Source organism: Pan paniscus, chromosome 1 (genome assembly GCF_029289425.2).
Source record: "Pan paniscus chromosome 1, NHGRI_mPanPan1-v2.0_pri, whole genome shotgun sequence".
NCBI lineage: Eukaryota > Metazoa > Chordata > Mammalia > Primates > Hominidae > Pan > Pan paniscus.
In genome coordinates, this window is record NC_073249.2 from 75990528 (window position 1) to 76012312 (window position 21785).

Sequence of the window (21785 nt, forward strand, 5' to 3'; positions counted from 1 at the left end):
TTTGCTTAAAACCCTTTAATGGTTTTCTAGCACTCTTAGGATCAATCTCAAATTCTTTTTTTTTTTTTTTTTGAGATAGGGTCTGGTCTGGCTCTCTCACCCAGGCTGGAGTGCAGTGGCACGATCTTGGCTCACTGCAACCTCTACCTCCTGGGCTCAAGCCATCCTCCCACCTCAGCCTCCTAAGTAGCTGGGACTAAGGGTGCACGCCACCATGCCCGACTAATCTTTGTATTTTTTGTAGAGACAGGGTTTCGCCATGTTGCCCAGGCTAGTGTTGAACTCCTGAGCTCATGCAATCTGCCCGCCTCAGCCTCCCAAAGTGCTGGGATCACAGGCATGTGCCACTGCACCAGGCCAAGCTCAAATTCTTAACATAGTCTATCAACCTCAGTGTGATTTAGCCCTCTTCTTTCTGTGTAATCACTATGTAACATCCTCTACCCCCCTTGGTCTCTGGGTCTCACTGGGCTTTTTTCACGTCTCCAAACTAGTGATGCTTTTTAATGTCTTGGGATTTTGCACAAGTTGTTCCAGCACCAAAGTTAAATTTCTCTGTAATACACTCTTAAATCATCCAGGACTGCTTCTTTGTAACACCCATTAACTGTAGTTAATTATTTGTATAATTAAGCATTTAATGATTATCTTCCCTGCTAGATTATAAACTCCATGAATACAGAGACTCTAGATTTCTTGTTCACTATTGTACCCTATGCTCCCAAGCACAGTGGCTGAAACATAGTAGCTTTACAAATATTTGTTAAATAAATAAGGGAAAGATAGGTTTAATGAAAATTATTTTGATAACATCTAAACTCATCTTTTCAGATTATTAGTTTACCAAACAACCTATAATCTATAATTTATTCTGAATAATCCACATAATCAGGAAGGAAATATCTTATATAAATCATGATACCAGGTATCCTATCAGGCATAGATCCTCTTGTGAATTACTCTATTTTGGCTTATAAATAAACCTTTTTTTAAATTTTTTTTTAAAAATACTTTTATGAATACAGTTAGGGAGAATAAATCCCTAAATCTTAACTTGCTGGTAGAACACAAAATTGGCCTCTAAAATAAAAGCCAGGTTTAGGATTTATAATAACTTATTTATTTGCTATTATGAGTTAGAATCAGCAGGAAATACCCAGGCAAGTGTTATTTAGCAGAATGTGAACCCACATTGCTCCCCAACAAATGGGTGCATTGGAACACCAAGTGCAACTCACCTCTTGAAAGTTATGTTGGGTGAACTTGTCTGCTATCCTTAGCAACTCACGACATGAATGTGTGTCAGCAAAAGCCCGAATGCCCAGGCAGTTAGAAGGATCTAATTGTCTCTTTAAGAATTCACAGCAGGCTTCCTGTATTTCTGCCAGCTGGAGGAGGCAAGCAGCTGGCAGAAGAGTCTGAACATTGCCCTCTTCTACTGTTATCTGGGAGGTATACGCAAAGTCAATCAGTAATTCCATAGCCCTCTCGTCAATGTCTCGGATCACTACTTCTGTCTGACGGCTCTCTGCCAATTCTCCTGTAAACATAGCTCGGAAGTAGGGACTACAGGCTGACAAAATGACTCGATGGGCATATATCTTCTTGGCGCCCACAACTAGCACCACATCACATAGCTCCCGGTGCTTTCTCAGAAGGTTAATCACTTCCAAGGTTTGTCGAGGGTGCTTGTCTGAGATATAGGGCATGCGGGCAGGTTGGGGAACCCCTTCTGGCAGTTTGTTGGGGTCTCCAAGGGTGCAGCGGCTTGTTACATCCATTCCAGTCTCTCCTGGTCGAATGTTGGTACACCTATAGGAATGATGGGGGAGAGAGAGAAGATGGCAGTATTATTATAAGCTCTTTTCTCCCCTTAAATGTTTGTAATTCAAGCGATAAGGAAACGTAATTAGCTTGGTGATTTTTTTTTTAAATTTTTTGTAGAGATGATGTCTCACTATGTTGCCCAGATTGGTCTCAAACTCTTGGGCTCAAGTGATCCTGTTGCCTCCACCTCCCAAAGTGCTGGGATTGTAGGCATAAGCCAACATGCCTGGTCTACAAAAACCATTTAAATTGAGCTACTATAGCAATAAAACTTTTAGATCAGGTGGTTATGCTTATCCATTTTAAAAATTAAGCCCAAGTTAACACGCTTCAATTAATAGTTAAATTTCAAATTAAAGACAATATAAAAAGTTTGGACTGACGGCCTGGTGTGGTGGCTCATGTCTGTAATCCCTGGGAGACTGAGGTAAGCTTATCACTTGAGGCCAGGAGTTCGAAACCAGCCTGGTGAATGTGGCAAAACCCTGTCTCTACTAAAATTACAGAAAAATTAGCCGTGTGTGGTGGCACATGCCTGTAATCCCAGCTGCTTGGGTGGCTGAAGCATGAGAATCACTTGAACCCTGGAGGCAGAGGCTGCAGTAAGCCGAGATTGCATCACTGCACTCCAGTCTGGGTGACAGAGACTCTGTCTCAAAAAAAAAAAAAAAAAAAAGTCTGGATTGAAGTTTATCTTTATATAGAAATCTTTTCTTCAAAGTTTATTAAAATTAAAATAGTAAAGAAAATGGCAAGCTAAATGATGATTTAGCAGGACTCCAAAGAGCCTCCAGGTCAAGATTTTGTTAGATTAATTTGGGTCTAATTTCATATCTAGAGATATTAAATATGATAAGCTTCATTTAAAAGTACTACATATGTTGAATTGCTCCTGTCAAATTGGTCTGAATCACTGAGGTTTCGGTATGATTATAAATAAGTGAATAAGTTCATAAACAGACATTCTTCAATTTATAAATAAGTAGTATTTAAAAGTTGAATCTAAAAGTTTATTTGGAGGTTTGTATTTTTCTATGGTAAGAGTGCTGTAAATGGGGACTAGGTTTAGTTGTAAAATTCAGTGCCTCATAAGAAGCATTAAAAAATGAAATAGAAAGTAACAGCATACATTTCATTTAGTTAAGCATGTTCAATTGTGTGTATGTACACACACAAATTTGTATAGATATGCATCACTGCTTCCCCTCGTAAACTGCAGGTTATATCAAAAAAGCTTAAATGCCACTGGCCTGAGTTTTGAAATGCCAAGACAAAAGGAACAATAGGTACAAGAAGGGAGAAGGAAAAGAATCTCTCTCTTTTTCAGATTATTCTACCATTTGTTGTTGCTGGGTTTTTTTACTTATTGATTTTTTTTAATTTTTGAGATGAGGGTCTCACTAAGTTGCCCACGCTGGTCTTGAACTCCTAGGCTCAAGCAGTCCTCCTGAGTAGCTGGGATTAAAGGCACATGCCATCACACTGGTTTTTTTTTTTTTTTTTTTTGAGACAGAGTCTGGCTCTGTCATGGAGGCTGGGGTGCAGTGGCGCAATCTCGGCTCACTGCAACTTCCGCCTCCTGGGTTCAAGTGATTCTCCCGCCTCAGCCTCCCAAGTAGCAGGGACTACAGGCGTGTGCCACCATGTCTGGCTAATTTTTCGTATTTTTAGTAGAGACGGGGTTTCACCGAGTTAGCCAGGATGGTCTTGATCTCCTGACCTCGTGATCCGCCTGCCTCAGCCTCCCAAAGTGCTGGGATTACAGGTATGAGCCACCATGCCCAGCCGTTATTGGTTTTTATTTTTATTATATTTTAAATTTTTTAAATGTTTTTTTAAATTATACTTTAAGTTTTAGGGTACATGTGCACAACGTGCAGGTTTGTTACATATGTATACATGTGCCATGTTGGTGTGCTGCACCCATTAACTCGTCATTTAACATTAGATATATCTCCTAATGCTATCCCTCCCCCCTCCCCCAACACAACAGGCCCTGGTGTGTGATGTTCCCCTTCCTGTATCCATGTATTCTCATTGTTCAATTCCCACCTATAAGTGAGAACATGTGGTGTTTGGTTTTTTGTCCTTGTGATAGTTTACTGAGAATGATGGTTTCCAGCTTCATCCATGTCCATACAAAGGACATGAACTCATCATTTTTTATGGCTGCATAGTATTCCATGGTGTATATGTGCCACATTTCCTTAATCCAGGCTATCACTGTTGGACATTTGGGTTGGTTCCAAGTCTTTGCTATTGTGAATAGTGCCACAATGAACATACGTGTGCATGTGTCTTTATAGCAGCATGATTTATAATCCTTTGGGTATATACCCAGTATTGGGATGGCTGGGTCAAATGGTATTTCTAGTTCTAGATCCCTGAGGAATTGCCACACTGACTTCCACAATGGTTGAACTAGTTTACAGTCCTACCAACAGTGTAAAAGTGTTTCTATTTCTCCATATCCTCTCCAGCACCTGTTGTTTCCTGACTTTTTAATGATCGCCATTCTAACTGGTGTGAGATGATATCTCACTGTGGTTTTGATTTGCATTTCTCTGATGGCCAGTGATGATGAGCATTTTTTCATGTGTCTTTTGGCTGCATAAATGTCTTCTTTTGAGAAGTGTCTGTTCATATCCTCCGCCCACTTTTTGATGGGGTTGTTTTTTTCTTGTAAATTTGTTTGAGTTCATTGTAGATTCTGGATATTAGCCCTTTGTCAGATGAGTAGATTGCAAAAATTTTCTCCCATTCTGTAGGTTGCCTGTTTACTCTGATGGTAGTTTCTTTTGCTGTGCAGAAGCTCTTTAGTTTAATTAGATCCCATTTGTCAATTCTGGCTTTTGCTGCCATTGCTGTTGGTGTTTTAGACATGAAGTCCTTGCCCATGCCTATGTCCTGAATGGTATTGCCTAGGTTTTCTTCTAGGGTTTTTATGGTTTTAGGTCAAATATTTAAGTCTTTAATCCATCTTGAATTAATTTTTGTATAAGGTGTAAGGAAGGGATCCAGTTTCAGGTTTCTACATACAGCTAGCCAGTTTTCCCAGCACCATTTATTAAATAGGGAATCCTTTCCCCATTGCTTGTTTTTGTCAGGTTTGTCAAAGATCAGATAGTTGTAGATATGTGGCATTATTTCTGAGGGCTCTGTTCTGTTCCATTGGTCTACATCTCTGTTTTGGTACCAGTCCCATGCTGTTTTGGTTACTGTAGCCTTGTAGTATAGTTTGAAGTCAGGTAGCGTGATGCCTCCAGCTTTGTTCTTTTGGCTTAGGATTGACTTGGCAATGCGGGCTCTTTTTTGATTCCATATGAACTTTAAAGTAGTTTTGTCCAATTCTGTGAAGAAAGTCATTGGTAGCTTGATGGGGATGGCATTGAATCTATAAATTACCTTGGGCAGTATGGCCATTTTCATGATATTGATTCTTCCTACCCATGAGCATGGAATGTTCTTCCATTTGTTTGTGTCCTCTTTTATTTCATTGAGCAGTGGTTTGTAGTTCTCCTTGAAGAGGTCCTTCACATCCCTTGTAAGTTGGATTCCTAGGTATTTTATTCTCTTTGTAGCAATTGTGAATGGGAGTTCACTCATGATTTGGCTCTCTGTTTGTCTGTTATTGGTGTATAAGAATCCTTGTGATTTTTGCACACTGATTTTGTATCCTGAGACTTTGCTGAAGTTGCTGATCAGCTTAAGGAGATTTGGGGCTGAAATGATGGGGTTTTCTAGACATACAATCATGTCATGTGCAAACAGGGACAATTTGACTTCCTCTTTTCCTAACTGAATATTCTTTATTTCCTTCTCCTGCCTGATTGTCCTGGCCAGAACTTCCAACACTATGTTGAATAGGAGTGGTGAGAGAGGGCATCCCTGTCTTGTGCCAGTTTTCAAAGGGAGTGCTTCCAGTTTTTGCCCATTCAGTATGATATTGGCTGTGGGTTTGTCATAGATCTTATTATTTTGAGATACGTCCCATCAATACCTAATTTATTGAGAGTTTTTAGCATGAAGGTTGTTGAATTTTGTCACAGGCCTTTTCTGCATCTATTGAGATAATCATGTGGTTTTTGTCGTTGGTTCTGTTTATGTAACTGATTATGTTTATTGATTTGTGTATGTTGAACCAGCCTTGCATCCCAGGTATGAAGCCCACTTGATCATGGTGGATAAGCTTCTTGATGTGCTGCTGGATTCGGTTTGCCAGTATTTTATTGAGAAGTTCTGCTCTGATGTTCATCAGGGATATTGGTCTAAAATTCTCTTTTTTGGTTGTGTCTCTGCCAGGCTTTGGTATCAGGATGATGCTGGCCTCGTAAAATGAGTTAGGGAGGATTCCTTCTTTTTCTATTGATTGGAATAGTTTCAGAAGGAATGGAACCAGCTCCTCCTTGTACCTCTGGTAGAATTCGGCTGTGAATCCATCTGGTCCTGGACTTTTTTTGGTTGGTAAGCTATTAATTATTGCCTCAATTTCAGAGCCTGTTATTGGTCTATTCAGAGATTCAACTTCTTCCTGGTTTAGTCTAGGGAGGGTGTATGTGTCCAGGAATTTATCCATTTCTAGATTTTCTAGTTTATTTGCACAGAGGTGTTTATAGTATTCTCTGATGGTAGTTTGTATTTCTGTGGGATTGGTGGTGATATCCCCTTTATCATTTTTTATTGCGTCTATTTGATTCTTCTCTTTTCTTCTTTATTAGTCTTGCTAGCGGTATATCAATTTTGTTGATCCTTTCAAAAAACCAGCTCCTGGATTCATTGATTTTTTGAAGGGGTTTTTGCATCTCTATTTCCTTCAGTTCTGCTCTGATCTTAGTTATTTCTTGCCTTCTGCTAGCTTTTGAATGTGTTTGCTCTTGCTTCTCTAGTTCTTTTAATTGTGATGTTAGTCTTTCCTGCTTTCTCTTCTGGGCATTTAGTGCTATAAATTTCCCTCTACACACTGCTTTGAATGTGTTCCAGAGATTCTGGTATGTTGTGTCTTTGTTCTCGTTGGTTTCAAAGAACATCTTTATTTCTGCCTACATTTCGTTATGCTCAGTAGTCATTCAGGAGCAGGTTGTTCAGTTTCCACGTAGTTGAGCAGTTTTGAGTTGAGTTTCTTAATCCTGAGTTCTAGTTTGATTGCACTGTGGTCTGAGAGACAGTTTGTTATAATTTCTGTTCTTTTACATTTGCTGAGGAGAGCTTTACTTCCAACTATGTGGTCAGTTTTGGAATGGGTTGTGGTGTGGTGCTGAAAAGAATGTACATTCTGTTGATTTGGGGTGGAGAGTTCTGTAGATGTCTATTAGGTCCACTTGGTGCAGAGCTGAGTTCAAGTCCTGGATATCCTTGTTAACTTTCTGTCTCGTTGATCTGTCTAATGTTGACAGTGGGGTGTTAAAGTCTCCCATTATTATTGTGTGGGAGTCTAAGTCTCTTTCTAGGTCTCTAAGGACTTGCTTTATGAATCTGGATGCTCCTGTATTGGGTGCATATATATTTAGGATAGTTAGCTCTTCTTGTTGAATTGATCCCTTTACCATTATGCAATGGCCTTGTCTCTTTTGATCTTTGTTGGTTTAAAGTCTGTTTTATCAGAGACTAGGATTGCAACCCCTGCCTTTGTTTTCCATTTGCTTGGTAGATCTTCCTCCATCCCTTTATTTTGAACCTATGTGTGTCTCTGCATGTGAGATGGGTTTCCTGAATACAGCACACTGATAGGTCTTGACTCTTTATCCAATTTGCCAGTCTGTGTCTTTTAATTGAAGCATGTAGTCCATTTATATTTAAGGTTAATATTGTTATGTGTGGATTTGATCCTGTCATTATGATGTTAGCTGGTTATTTTGCTCGTTAGTTGATGCAGTTTCTTCCTAGCCTTGATGGTATTTACAATTTGGCATGTTTTTGCAGTGGCTTGTACCGGTTGTTCCTTTCCCTGTTTAGTGCCTCCTTCAGGAGCTCTTTTCGGGCAGGCCTGGTGGTGACAAAATCTCTCAGCATTTGCTTGTCTGTAAAGGATCTTATTTCTCCTTCACTTATGAAGCTTAGTTTGGCTGGATATGAAATTCTGGGTTGAAAATTCTTTTCTTTAAGAATGTTGAATATTGGCCCCCACTCTCTTCTGGCTTGTAGAGTTTCTGCCGAGAGATCAGCTGTTAGTCTGATGGGCTTCCCTTTGTGGGTTACCCGACCTTTCTCTCTGGCTGCCCTTAACATTTTTTCCTTCATTTCAACCTTGGTGAATCTGACAATTATGTGTCTTGGAGTTGCTCTTCTCGAGGAGTATCTTTGCGGCGTTCTCTGTATTTCCTGAATTTGAATGTTGGTCTGCCTTGCTCGATTGGGGAAGTTCTCGTGGATAATATCCTGCAGAGTGTTTTCCAACTTGGTTCCATTCTCCCCATCACTTTCAGGTACACCAATCAGATGTAGATTTGGTCTCTTCACATACTCTGATATTTCTTGGAGGCTTTGCTCGTTTTTTTTTTTTTTATTCTTTTTCTCTAAACTTCTCTTCTTGCTTCATTTCATTCATTTGATCTTCCATCACTGATACCCTTTCTTCCAGTTGATTGAATCAGCTACTGAGGCTTCTGCATTTGTCATGTAGTTCTCGTGTGGTGGTTTTCAGCTCCATCAGGTCCTTTAAGGACTTCTCTGCGTGGTTATTGTAGTTAGCCATTCGTCTAATCTTTTTTCAAGGTTTTTAACTTCTTTGCCATGGGTTCGAACTTCCTCCTTTAGCTCAGAGAAGTTTGATAGTCTGAAGCCTTCTTCTCTCAACTCGTCAAAGTCATTCTCCGTCCAGCTTTGTTCCGTTGCTGGTGAGGAGCTGTGTTCCTTTGGAGGAGGAGAGGTGCTCTGATTTTTAGAATTTTCAGTTTTCTGCTCTGTTTTTTCCCCATCTTTGTGGTTTTATCTACCTTTGGTCTTTGATGATGGTGACGTACAGATGGGGTTTTGGTGTGGATGTCTTTTCTGTTTGTTAGTTTTCCTTCTAACACTCAGGACCCTCAGCTGCAGGTCTGTTGGGGTTTGCTGGAGGTCCACTCCAGATGCTGTTTGCCTGGGTATCAGCTGCGGAGGCTGCAGAACAGCGGATATTGGTGAACAACAAATGTTGCTGCCTGATCGTTCCTCTGGAAGTTTTGCCTCAGAGGAGTACCCGGCCGTTGGAGGTGTCAGTCTGCCCCTACTGGGGGGTGCCTCCCAGTTAAGCTACTTGGGGGTCAGGGACCCACTTGAGGAGGCAGTCTGTCCGTTTTCAGATCTCAAGCTGCGTGCTGGGAGAACCACTACTCTCTTCAAAGCTGTCAGACAGGGACATTTAAGTGTGCAGAGGTTTCTGCTGCATTTTTTTTTTTGGCTATGCCCTGCCCCCAGAGGTGGAGTCTACTGAGGCAGGCAGGCCTCCTTGAACTGCAGTGGGCTCCACCATGTTCGAGCTTCCCAGCCGCTTTATTTACCTACTCAAGCCTGGACAATGGTGGGTGCCCCTCCCCCAGCCTCGCTGCTGCTTTGCAGTGTGATCTCAGACTGCTGTGCTAGCAATGAGTGAGGCTCTGTGGGCGTAGGACCCTCCAAGCCATGCGTGGGATATAATCTCCTGGTGTGCCGTTTGCTAAGACTGTTGGAAAAGCGCAGTATTAAGGTAGGAGTGACCTGATTTTCCAGGTGCCATCTGTCACCTCTTTCCTTGGCTAGGAAAGGGAATTCCCTGACCCCTTGCGCTTCCTGGGTGAGGCGATGCCTCGCCCTGCTTTGGCTCACGCTCGGTGTGCTGCACCCACTGTCCTGCACCTACTGTCTGACAATCCCCAGTGAGATGAACCCAGTACCTCAGTTGGAAATGCAGAAATCATTCGTCTTCTGCATCGCTCATGCTAGGAGCTGTAGATTGGAGCTGTTCCTATTCGGCCATCTTGGCTCCCCATTTTTGGTTTTTAAACAGAGGCTTTAGAGAAGCATGATGGCTGGAGCTAGTATACATAAACTGTAGAAGTCTGTAAGTTGGGCATTTCCTGTACATTTAAGTAGGTGTTGTCTAAACTTGTGTTAAAGGACATATTCTTTAGAAGGTGCAATAATTATTTTCCTCTAAAATGGGTTCTGGACAAAAAGGTGGTGGGGTATCTGTAAATTGGTCAAATTTGATGAACACTGCCTTACAGGATCACAGTATATATGTATGTGTCTATAAATTTTACAAGTTGGTGTTCTTCACAAGTCCTTAAATATGAAAACAGCCCATTCTTGCTTGTGTGGAGATCTAGATATGGAATAGAATGGATCATTGGATCATCTAGCATAATGCCCTCCTTTTACAGATGAAGAAACTAGTTTGGTTACGTGACTTACTCAAAATCAAGAAGCTTTCAGTAGCAGAGCAGGCCTCTGGATGCTTTAGGGTAAACCACGCATCTCCTGAGGTACTGTGAATATTTAATAACTGTAATTCATGTGAATGCTGGGAGGCAAGGAGAGGGAAGAGTTTCTAGGATGATTTAGCAATTCAAAATGAGGTTTTGTCTTGTTTTTTCTTATGTATTATCCAAATTTCTGTACAACTATTTCTGAAAGCCCAAGAAACTCACCAAATACAGATTTTTTTTTTTTAGATTCAGTCATCATGAAAAACTTCACCAGTGAAATATCAAGAATAAGAGTCAAATAATTTGGTAAAAGAAGCCTATAAAATGCATTTCATATTTAAGGGAATGAGCATAACAAAGTGAACTTATATCATCACTTTTCTAGCTGAAATTAACGGGGATGGTCTAAGAAATTTTCAGAATTACCTTTAAGTACTTATAAAATACCTAAAATACTTTTATTATCTTTAAAAAGTCATTCCAGATAATATATAAGATACAAATTTGTATCTTTTCTTTGCGACAGGGTCTTGCTCTGTCACCCAGGCTGGAATACAGCAGTTTGATCACGGCTTACTGCAGCCTCGACCTCCTAGGCTCAACTGATCCTCCCACCTCAGCCCCCTAAGTAGCTGGGACTACAGGTGTGAGTCACCATGCCTGGCTTGAAAATTTGTATCTTATATTCATATTTCATATGTAGAAATTCAGGTGCTAAATTACTAGGTAAAAGTCACAAATTACTGACAAATAATTAGAAATAAGATATTTGGATTTTTGTATGATCACATTATATAAACATGCAGAGAAAAGACAATCTATGCCTCTTAATTAAAATAATTATTCTTTTAACAAATATTTACTAATTGCTTTTAATGTACATAAAGCATTTTGCTATAGACTGTGGAAAATTCTAAGTAATATAAAGAAGCAATCTCTAGAGGAGGAGATACATGAATAACTAGTAAGAGGGCAACCAGGACAAAAGATGTGGTTCAAACATAAGAATTTTTGGAGGAGGCTGAGCCTAGTGGCTCATGCCTGTAATCCCAGTACTTTGGGAGGTTGAGGCGGGGGGATCCCTTAAGCCCAGGAGTTTGCCATGCCTAGGCAACATAGTGAGGCCCCATCTCTAAAAAAAAAAAAAAAAAATCCCCAAAACATATATATCATGTATGTGTATGTGTATATATATATAAAAGAATTTTTGGAGGTGATACATATGTTTAGAACCTTGATTGCGGTGATATCATGGGTATATATATATGCCCAAACTCATCAAAATGTATACATAAAATATGTACCTCAATTATACCTCAATAAAGCTTAAAAGTCATTCAGAAAGGCAAAATCTATGAAGTATATGTTTAACATCATTCAGAAAGATTCTGGATCTCACAGGTATAGCCTATCAGGTTACTACAAAGGTTGTTGTTGTAAAGTAGGAATATTACACTGGGTTTTCCCAGAGCTTAAGTGAAATATCTCACATCCATGCTCCAGATCGTTATATTTCTGTTTCTGATTCTAAACTCATTAAGCAGTCCTCTGATGGAAAATTCTTCCAAAAGTACCATGCTACTTAAAAGGGGGATGACTCAAGCATTCTGATCACTGAGTTTTAGGTCAGCCTCATGTGAGTCTCTCTCAGATACTAATTATCTACAACTACTGAGAGAGTCTAATATCTAGCCTGCAAAGGACAGCATCCCTATCAGTCTGCTACTTCCAAAGCTGTAGCACTGACGGGAACTACAGTATAATAAAACACTAAAGTGTAAAAGGAGTCTCCTGAGAAGGACAGAAAAATCTATAAGGACGTTCTAGGGAGAAGAAATTGCATGTGCATTGCAAAGATATAGCACAAAAATAAAAAACATGGTTCTTCTTTTCTCCAACAACAACCAATTTTTCCAAAACACTTATACATCTGGTAAAAACATCATTTTTTACGCTTGGCAATTTTAAAGACTAAAACATAAAGCTGAGCAGTTAAAGAATAATTTTTACCATCCACATAAACAATCAAGAATGCTTTTAACCACAGAGCTAAAATGGTGCCTTGTACACAGTAGATGCTGAAAGAATAAATCACATGATTAACAGTGGTACAATCAAGCTTCTTTTTAAAAAAAGTAACAATTAAAGACAGAAGACCAAAAATTCCTGGAATACTGACACTGCATGCTGAAAGTAAAGTGTTATTGTCACAACCTTAGTTACATACATAAAGATGCTACTGTTGAACTGAGATATAAACAATTTTTTATTTCACCTAAGTACAATGTGGGTAAACTAAGCTAATGTCTCCGTTTTTCTTTTAAACATACCATAGTGCCAGGCGCGGTGGCTCACACCTGTAATCCCAGCACTTTGGGAGGCAGAGGTGGCTGGATCACCTGAGGTCAGAAGTTTGAGACCAGCCTGGCCAACATGGTGAGGCTCCATCTCTACTAAAAATACAAAAATTAGCTGGATGTGGTGGTGCATGCCTGTAATCCCAGCTACTTGGGAGGCTGAGGCAGGAGAATTGCTTGAACCTGGGAGGCGGAGGTTGCAGTGAACCAAGATTGCGCCACTGCACTACTCCAGCCTGGGAAACAAAAGCGAAACTCCATGTCAAAAAAAAAAAAAAAAAATTACCATAGCAAAAAAAAATAATGCTCTTATTACTGCATCAGTATAGTAGAATCTTTTCTTTTTTTTAGAAATAAGGTATTGCTCTGTCACTGAGGATGAAGTGCAGTGGTATGATCACAGCTCACTGCAGCCTCAAACTCCTGGTTGAAGCAATCCTCTCACCTCAGCCTCCTGAGGAGGCTCTCAGGTGCATGCTACCACGCCTGGCTTAATTTTAATTTTTTTGTAGAGACAAAGACTCTCTATGTTTCCCAGGCTGGTCTAGAACTCCTGGCCTCAAGTGATCCTCCTGCCTCAGCCTCCCAAAGTGCTGGGATCACAAGTGTAGGCCACCGTGCCCCCAGCCATTGGTGTCCATCCATATAATTTTCACTTCAGGAAATATCATTCATCTTTTGCCTTTTTTCCTCAACCATTTAAGAATGTAAAAGCTAGCTGGGCATGGTGGCTAACAGCTGTAATCCCAGCACTTTGGCAGGTTGAGGCAGGAGGATCGTTTGAGCTCAGGAGTTTGAGACCAGCCTGGGCAACAAAATGAGATTCCATCTCTACGAAAAAATTTAAAAATTATCCAGGTGTGGTGACATGTGTGACAAGTGCTTCTTGAAAAGCTTGCAGAACCATATGCCTAGATAAACCTCTTTTCTTTATAAATTACCAAGTCTCAGGTACTTCTTTATTGCAATGCAAAATGGACTAATATGTTATCTAAATGAACATTTCACCTATCCTACTTCAAAAATTTTGTTTTACTTTGAAAACTAACAACTTGACCTTAAAAAAGATTCAGTTGCACTGACCCTCATTTATAGTCCTAAATATACTTGAATAGAGACAGCTGGAGATTTGAGTATATAAACCCTCAAAACAGAAATAACATCTCAAAGTGCCACTTCTACTTAGTAGAAGGGGTCCCAATAGGCACTATATTCCACACCTGATTCCACACCAGAAAGCCAAGCTATTAACCTCTTTATTTGAAACTTGGTTGTGAATGTTTTAGTCCCAAGACATCTCATCACTGCTTATTGGATAAAATGAGCATAAGCCTTGGGTGCCTTGGTCCAGTGATCGAGACCAAGATGGAGCAGGAAGGGTAAATCCTCATGCAAGCATGCTAGTTTCCCTTTATATCAGGATAGCAAAAGCCTTCCTAGAATACCCCTCAACAACTACTGCTGACATCTCATTGGTAGCACTGTGTCACACAGCCCTTCCCATATGCAGAGACAACTAAGAACTCAGAGTATTTAATTTTCTAGTGTCTATAGTAGACGGAAGAAAGGAAGAGATGTGCAAGCTAACCTACAGTGCATGCCACACTAGGGAATAGTCAAATCAAGCAAGTATATGTTTTACACTATTTTTAAGCATACACTTTAGACTGAGTAGAACAAATTGAAAATTTCAAAGATACGCGATTGGAAATTTTGTCTTCTGAAATTGAACTGAAGGAGTAGCTCAGCTATCCTTCAATGTGAGTAAAAAAACTATCAATAAAAACTCTAGATACTGTTAAATAAGACCCAAAGCATGTAAAGCTTCTTACTCATTTTAGAGACTTTATGGGGCCTTCCTGCTAGGCCCCATCGTAAACACCCCTGGTACTCACTACAGTTCTGTCCTCAGCATTCTCCTTTTCTGTTCTACCATCACTTATGCCTACAGCTTGAAGAACCTTCTTAGTATTGATGACTCACATTTTTTTTTTAAATTTCTAGCCCAAATCTCTCTTCTGCCCCAGAGTCATATTCCAATCACATGCTGGATATCTCCACCTGGCTGTTTCCTAAACACAATAATCTTAAAGTATATGAAACAGAATCTATTCTTGGCTTACTGAAACCTGTTCCTCTTCCTGTATTTTTCTTTTTAATCTTATCATGGCAGCATCTGGTTTCCTAAGTTTGGAGTCATTTATAACACTACCTCTTCCTCACTCCATGTTCACCAAATCCTTTTGATTTTACTATTATACAAGCTCTCAATTCCATCCTCTTCTCTCAACCCTCACTGCCATAGATATACTTCAGGTTCTCATCATCTTTCATCTAAACTACCACAACTACTTTAAATTCATTTCCTTGCCATAATTTCTTCCCTCTTTCCAATCCATCCCCTATGTGCCTAGAAATCAGTTCAAAGAACAAACGATGTATATAATAATGTCCATTGGCTCTTAAATACCTAAAGGATAAAGTTTGAATTCTTTCCCACTGTTGTAGCCTCAATTTCCATGTTTTCTACTTCCCCTTCTTCCTCAAAATACCCTATACTCCACATATACTCACTGTTCCATGCATGTCAGACAATTCTGGGTCTTGGTACTCTCTCTTATCTTTTTTTTTTTTTGCACAAGCTGTTCCTTCCTTTTATGGTGTCCTTAATTAACTCCCTTCTTCAGAAGTAAATTCTTATTCTTCCTAGAAGATCCAGCTCAAATGTTACCATCTCTGTGATGCTTCCTCATCTCCACAGAGCAGTTCCCTCCTCTTAAGTTTACATCTCTATTAAAATTCTGTTAACATTGTTTGTTAATTAATTAATTAATTATATTTTAGAGATGAAGTCTCGCCCTGTCATCCGGGCTGGAGTGCAGTGGCACAGTCACAGCTCACTGCAGCCTTGAACACCTAGGCTCAAGTGATCTTCCTTCCTCCTCCATCTCCCAAAGTGCTGGGATTACAGGTATGAGTCACTGTACCACGTCAATACTGTATCATTATATCTGTTCTCATCACTTGATCTGTATCACACAATATACAGGAATAGAGTGGTATTATATAAAGGTTTGATATATGAATAAACCAATTTCTACAATCAAGCTCAGTTTTCTATTTATATATTTAAGGAAAGTTGGAAGAATTAATTACAAAATATTTGGTATCTCTTAATAAAATGAATGATTAAAAATTAATATCTTGGGAAACAAACATATTGTTGGTAAAGACTATGCATTTGTGTAACTCTAAGGGCAAAAATTTGTCAATGTCCACCAAAATTAAAAAATGTACATAATCTTTAGGCAATTCTAAATCTAAGAATTTATTCTTTTTTTTTTTGAGACGGATTCTTATGCTTTCATCAGGCTGGAGTGCAGTGACACGATTTTGGCTCACTGCAACCTCCACCTGCTGGGTTCAAGTGATTCTCCTGCCTCAGCCTCCTGACTGGCACTGTAGCTGGGACTACAGGCACACACCACCATGCCCAGCTAATTTTTGTATTTTTAGTAGAGAAGGGGTTTCACCATCTTGGCCAGGATGGTCTCGATCTCTTGACCTTGTGATCTGCCCGCCTCGGCCTCCCAAAGTGCTGGGATTACAGGTGTGAGCCACTGCGCCCAGCCAGAACTTATTCTATACTTACACATCTGGGCAAAAACCACCTACAAGGATATTCATTGCAGACAGAACTGGTTGTAACAGCAAAACAGTTGAAATAAATCTCTCTCAAATGGGACTGGTTAACTAAGGTGCATATAGACAATGGAATACTACATAACTATTAAAAGGAATAAGGTAAGTCTATATGCATTTGTTACAATTTACAAAATAATTTTTCAAGTGAATAAAGATACAGAAGAATGTGCATGATATGCTGACAGTGTCCTTTCAAATGCATTTTCTTATTTTTATTTATTTATTTAAGAGATGGGGTCTCTCTCTGTTACGCGGGCAGGAGTGCAGTGGCATGATCACCACAGCCTCGAACTCCTGGGCTCAAGCAATCCTCCTGCTTCAGCCTCCTAAGTAGCTGGGTAGCTGGGAATACAAGTGTGAACCACTATGCCCTACAACATTTGTGTCTTTTTTTTTTTTTTTTTTTTTGAGACACTGTCTTGCTCTGTTGCCCAGGTTGGGGTTCAATGGTATGATCACGGCTTAACTGCAATCTCTGCCTCCCAGACTCAAGTGATCCTCTCACCTCAGCCTCCTGAGTAGCTAGAACTTCAGGCATCTGCCACAACACTTGGCTAAATTTTTCTTGTTTCCTTTTTGTAGAGATGGGGTTTTGTCATGTTGCCCAGGCTGGTCTTGAACTCTTGGGCTCAAGGGATCAGCCCACCTCAGCCTCCCAAAGTGCTGGGATTACAGGTGTGAGCCACTGTGCCTAGCCATCTTTTCTTTTTAAAAGCTACTAATGTTAGCCAGGTGTGGTGGCTCACACCTGTAATCCCAACACTTTGGGAGGCCTAGGCAGGTGGACTGCTTGAGCCCAGGAGTTTGAGACCAACCTGGGCAACATGGCAAAACCCTGTATCTACAAAATAGAAATTAAAAAAGTGAAAAGAGAAGACATCTTATATACATTTGTGTATGAACTACAATGCCTCTAAAAGAATGCATAAGAAACTGCTTACAGTGGTTGCCTTTGGGAACTGGGGTCAGCAATGGGAGAGTTAACTTTTCACTGAATATCCTATTGTATCTTTTAAATTTTGCATTGTGCTATGCAAATGATAGTACATAAATAAATGATGTAATGAAACTTTACTAATAAAATGCCAATTGATTTCATAAAACTTTATAATCAAAAATTAGAATACCTTTAACAATAATTTTCAGTCTTCTTCATAGATTTTTTTTTTGTTTTTTGGAGGGGGAAAGTCTGCAGAAACTGTTCAGTCCTATTCAAACAATTATTCAGTAATCATTAGGTGCTAGTGATGCAAATACAGGAAGACATGAGACTAAAAGAGCTCACAATCTAGTAGACAGAATGAACATGTATTCAAATAGTCTCAATAATAAAAAGTTACTTCTCAAAGCTTCTTTAATAGCAACTGAGTATAAACCCAGCATTACAGAGACTGCCTTCTGGGTTAAATCAGCAAAAATGACAGCCCAATAAGAAAAGGATAGGGAAGTGTGACCATGATTGAATGTAGGAAGCAGGTGAAAGTAAGACCAGAGACCAATGTGAGTAGGCTAGGCTCTGGCCAAGTGACAGTGATGAAGAAAGAGCCGTAGCTTAACGATTAACAGCACTAGAATTATCCAGCATGATTCTGAATAGCTGACAGTATTATGTAATAAAGCAAGAAAAAAGGAGCAGGTATGAGTGATTAAGCAAATATTTTATATAGACTACTGATAAACCAAAAACATTCCCACACTCTGCTATTCTTTTAAAAAATAATAAGCTCTTATTTTAGCAATTACATAAGATATGACATTTTATGGTAGCTGGAGATGAGACACAATGAGTGGGTTTTGCAATAATGTTAGAAGTAAAGTGATGAAGTATTTAATATTATGTTGTTAATTTTTTCATGTACATTGTGGTAAAATATTATTCCTACTACAGAGTAAAATATAAATAAGATAATGGTATTTTTCATCTTGATAACATCTTTTCATCTGGAGATCTTAAAGCATTTGCAAATGTTCATTAATCCCCAATATCCTGATCAGATACACTAAAGAAGTAAACTGGGGTACAGAGAAGGTGAACAGCTCAAGGTCAACTGATAAACCAATAACAGATTTGGATAAAGATATACATTCTGGTTCTTGCTCCAAGTTCTGAGTTATAAGTCATATTCCCATTATAAAATGTTTCTTCTCTTAAAAGAACTGCAGAAGTTGTTTATCTTTGATGTTAAATAACAAATGATTAAATAGAGTTCAATAAATAGAAAACAAATGTAAAAAACAAAGAAATAGAACTGGGATGATTTTGTATCATAAAGATTCTAGTCTCATTTGTTAGAACAAAATGAGAAAAAACATTATTAAATTCTAGGGTTGGGAGGGCCTATTTATTGTCTATATTTTCCCAGACATTGTTCTATTTTTCTATGGACTAAGTTATTATGTCTAATACCTATTTTAGTCCTTATACAATCTTCCCTGCAATGCAGCTATTTTAATTAACAGAACAAATGTATGATTGAACATCAAGGAAATAACCAAAACCATAATTAGGCATGCAGTACAGTATATTATAAATAATTATGATTCTTACATGGGAACAGAATCCTCTACATTTTATAGGGAACTGAAGATTATAATAAATCCATATAGTATCATAATGAACTTAATGATTATTTACTGTAAAAAACATGAAAAAAGGAAAATTTAAGTGTTTAGCACTACATACAATCCACAGCACTTTTCAGAAACAACTTCTGTATTTTATTCTATTAAAAAGCTATTAATTCTTAATATTACTTTTGATTTATTGTAGAACAAGACTCATTAGTTCCAAGCAGAATTTAGTAAGATTGAAACTCTTTTTTAAAAATTTAAATTATTACATGCTGAATTTTAATCAGTGAAACCAAAGGTTTTCTTCCTAAATGCCTACCTGCGCATTGGCTTTCCTTCCATGCACCATGAAAAGTACCCTTCACCACACTCTAAAGCCGAACCTAAGACAACAGAAAAGCAGGAACTTAATAAAAGCTATTTCTGATCTTTACAGTAACAATCTTTATATAATCATTTCACTCATTTCGTCAGTTATCAAGAGTTTCACATCCTATTATACCACAGGCCTTCTGCAGATGCACAATAACTTAATCTAGTACATTTAAGATTACCATCCTTACTCTGCATGCTAAAACGATTAAAGTAAAGGTGAGGGAAAGTATGCTAAATAGTCCCGACTGTTAGGTCAGTCTTGTTTCTCTTCAAAAAGTGCTTGGAGATATTTAACTGTGATCTCGACATCAAGTATATTTACAGAGCAAGCACCAGATACCCACAGCAGTACTAACCTGATAGATCACATAGGGTACACGCTGCTTTAATAACGAATCTGAAGATTGTTAACTTGTCCCGAAGTGACAGGAGGAGGAGGCGTCTGCATTTGCCTTTACAAACAACTCCGCTTCCGACAGTCCAGGGAGCTTGAACAGGGCAGGGAAAGTATGGCTCCAGACTAACACTCTTTACAAGCATTTCCTTCAGTCCCCGATACAATGTTCACTACCCACGTAGCAGGATTTCGCCAGGTCCCGAGGGTTAAATGGGGGCGCACGTACTTTCTTCCTTCCCTGAATTCCAAACACTGTCTGGGGAAGCTGTCCAGGATGCGAAACCCCAGCACCACCAGGCAGGACACAGCCCGGGGCCTCCTCTGGCTCCCGAGATAGGCTGTCAGCCAGCGAGAGCGCACTCTGGCGCTCCGCGAGGCCCGGCCCCAGCGCCCCAACAGTCTCTTCTCGGCGCCAACTGACAGGCGACCGACGAAGCACAGCCCTGACCCCATGGGGCAGCTCAGCAACTTGGGACCACATATCTGCGAAGCGAGCCCTGGGGCGCTGTCCGCTGTCCCCTGCTCTAAGGTGACTGGCTCACTTACCGGCTCTGACACTTTCTTCTCTGCAGCAGCCTCCTCCGTCTACTCCGCCCTCCACTCCTCTCTGCCTCCTCCTCCACCGCCGCTAGCGCAGGCAGGATGCCGCTCGTAGAGCTATTTCCTTTCCCTTCACCGGCCCATATCCAGAAGCAGGAAGTAGTCCTATTCTTAAATCGTTCCCGCAGGAACCCACATAATCCGCCAAGGGGTTCCGGTGCGGCTCCGGAAGTAGTCGTGCCCTTTGCTGGGGCATTCAGGTAACCTCAAAGGCTGTTTATCCTCGTGGGGGTTCCTTGTATCCCAAGAGTAACCATTTTTAGTGTTCACTGCGGAACTGGCAGTATTTGAATACTGAAGCCTCCTCTTTTCTTCTTTGTTTTCGCCAGCAAAGGCAGTAAAGGGTAGTCACAGAAAGCTAAGAATTTGTATTTCTTTTTAGTTGGTGGGTCTCCTTTTGGCACAATGTTCCTAATTGTGGATTGAATTATTGCATGCACACATGGGTTGGCATGTATCTGTCAGGCCTCTACTATGTGCAAGGTGCAGAAGTTAGATAGACAGACCAGAGATAGACCTTATCCTCCAGATTTCCCACGGTCAAACTTTCAGTACACCAGGATTTTATCCAGGCTCTAAGGCTGTGTTAGTCTGCCCTTTCTACTTAGTATTCACCACCAGACACTTCACCAAACACATCTTCTGTGGATTCACTTTAATGTTAAGGAGGGAAGAGTATATTTTCTTAAAAAAATTTTTTTTTCAGTAGCAAGCAGAGCCAAAAAAGTATATTTTTAAAGTTATCTTTTCCTCCAGATTTTCCCATAGCACACAGCCACCTGATTTTTACCGTATATTAATATTTAGAAAACAAGTGATACAAGTGTAAGGTGGAGATTACAATTTCAGGAATATCAGAGAAAGACTGTTGCTGATTTCCTGGTAAGTATACTAGGCTAAGTATTAACCAGATTTTCTTTAGCTGTTCTTTATGTAGAATCTACACAGGTGTGTCCAGTTGTTTCTGAGGGGAAAGGATACCTCTTGTTAATTAGCTTGTAGTGGAAAATGCATGGCCTTTAGATCCAGATGTAGTGGCCCAGTGGATTCTTCTTGCCTGCTGCCCAGATACAGATGATTTATCAAGGTATAGGGATTGCAATGGAGAAAGAGTTTTACACAACATCGAGTGGAAAAATGGAAGAAGTTTTATTATTACTCAAATCAGTTATATTATTACTCAAATCGGCCTCCTGGAGCATTTGGGGGCTAGGTTTCTTTTCAAAGGTAGTCTGGGGAAAGGGGTAGGGGTGGCTAGGCAATGGGTGCTTGCTGCTGACTGGTGCAGTCATAGGGGTATGGGAGATGGTCCTCCTGCCTACTGAGTCGTTTCTGGGTGGAGCCACAGGAACAGCTGGTGGGTCCAGGTGGAGCCATCAGTAGTCAAACATGCAAAAAACTTAAAAATATACCCAAAAAGGCCAATCCTAGATTCTACAATAGTGATGTTATCTGCAGGAGTAATTGGGGAAGTTGCATATCTTGTGACCTCTGGAATAATGGCTGGCAATCACTTATGTCTACACTTAACAGAATTCAGGCTCATCTATCCCCGTTGTCTGGTGGTCTCTC

General features: G+C 39.8%; 2 protein-coding genes across 6 annotated transcripts in view; one reads left to right on the forward strand and one right to left on the reverse strand.

Moving 5' to 3' along the window:
- Positions 1-20332, reverse strand: part of KLHL20 (kelch like family member 20) — a 76972-nt gene extending 56640 nt beyond the window's left edge. The window contains exons 1-4 of one of the 2 annotated variants that reach the window (XM_008978322.5): positions 20160-20332; positions 19573-19704; positions 19161-19224; positions 1239-1812 (exon numbers count right to left, since the gene is read on the reverse strand). In XM_008978322.5, the coding sequence (XP_008976570.1) occupies positions 1239-1812; positions 19161-19183 (597 nt within the window). In that variant the 5' untranslated portion in view covers positions 19184-19224; positions 19573-19704; positions 20160-20332. The remainder of the gene's footprint in view (positions 1-1238; positions 1813-19160; positions 19225-19572; positions 19705-20159) is intronic. The other variant, XM_003824673.5, reaches the window with a different exon arrangement.
- ANKRD45 (ankyrin repeat domain 45) overlaps positions 19729-21785 on the forward strand; it is a 109747-nt gene continuing 107690 nt past the window's right edge. For 3 of the 4 annotated variants that reach the window (XM_055111433.2, XM_055111425.2, XM_055111436.2), the window contains exon 1: positions 19729-20142. The gene's annotated coding sequence lies outside the window, so the exon portion shown is untranslated. Of the gene's footprint in view, positions 20143-20361; positions 20414-21785 lie in introns of those variants that run through there. The other variant, XM_034940774.3, reaches the window with a different exon arrangement.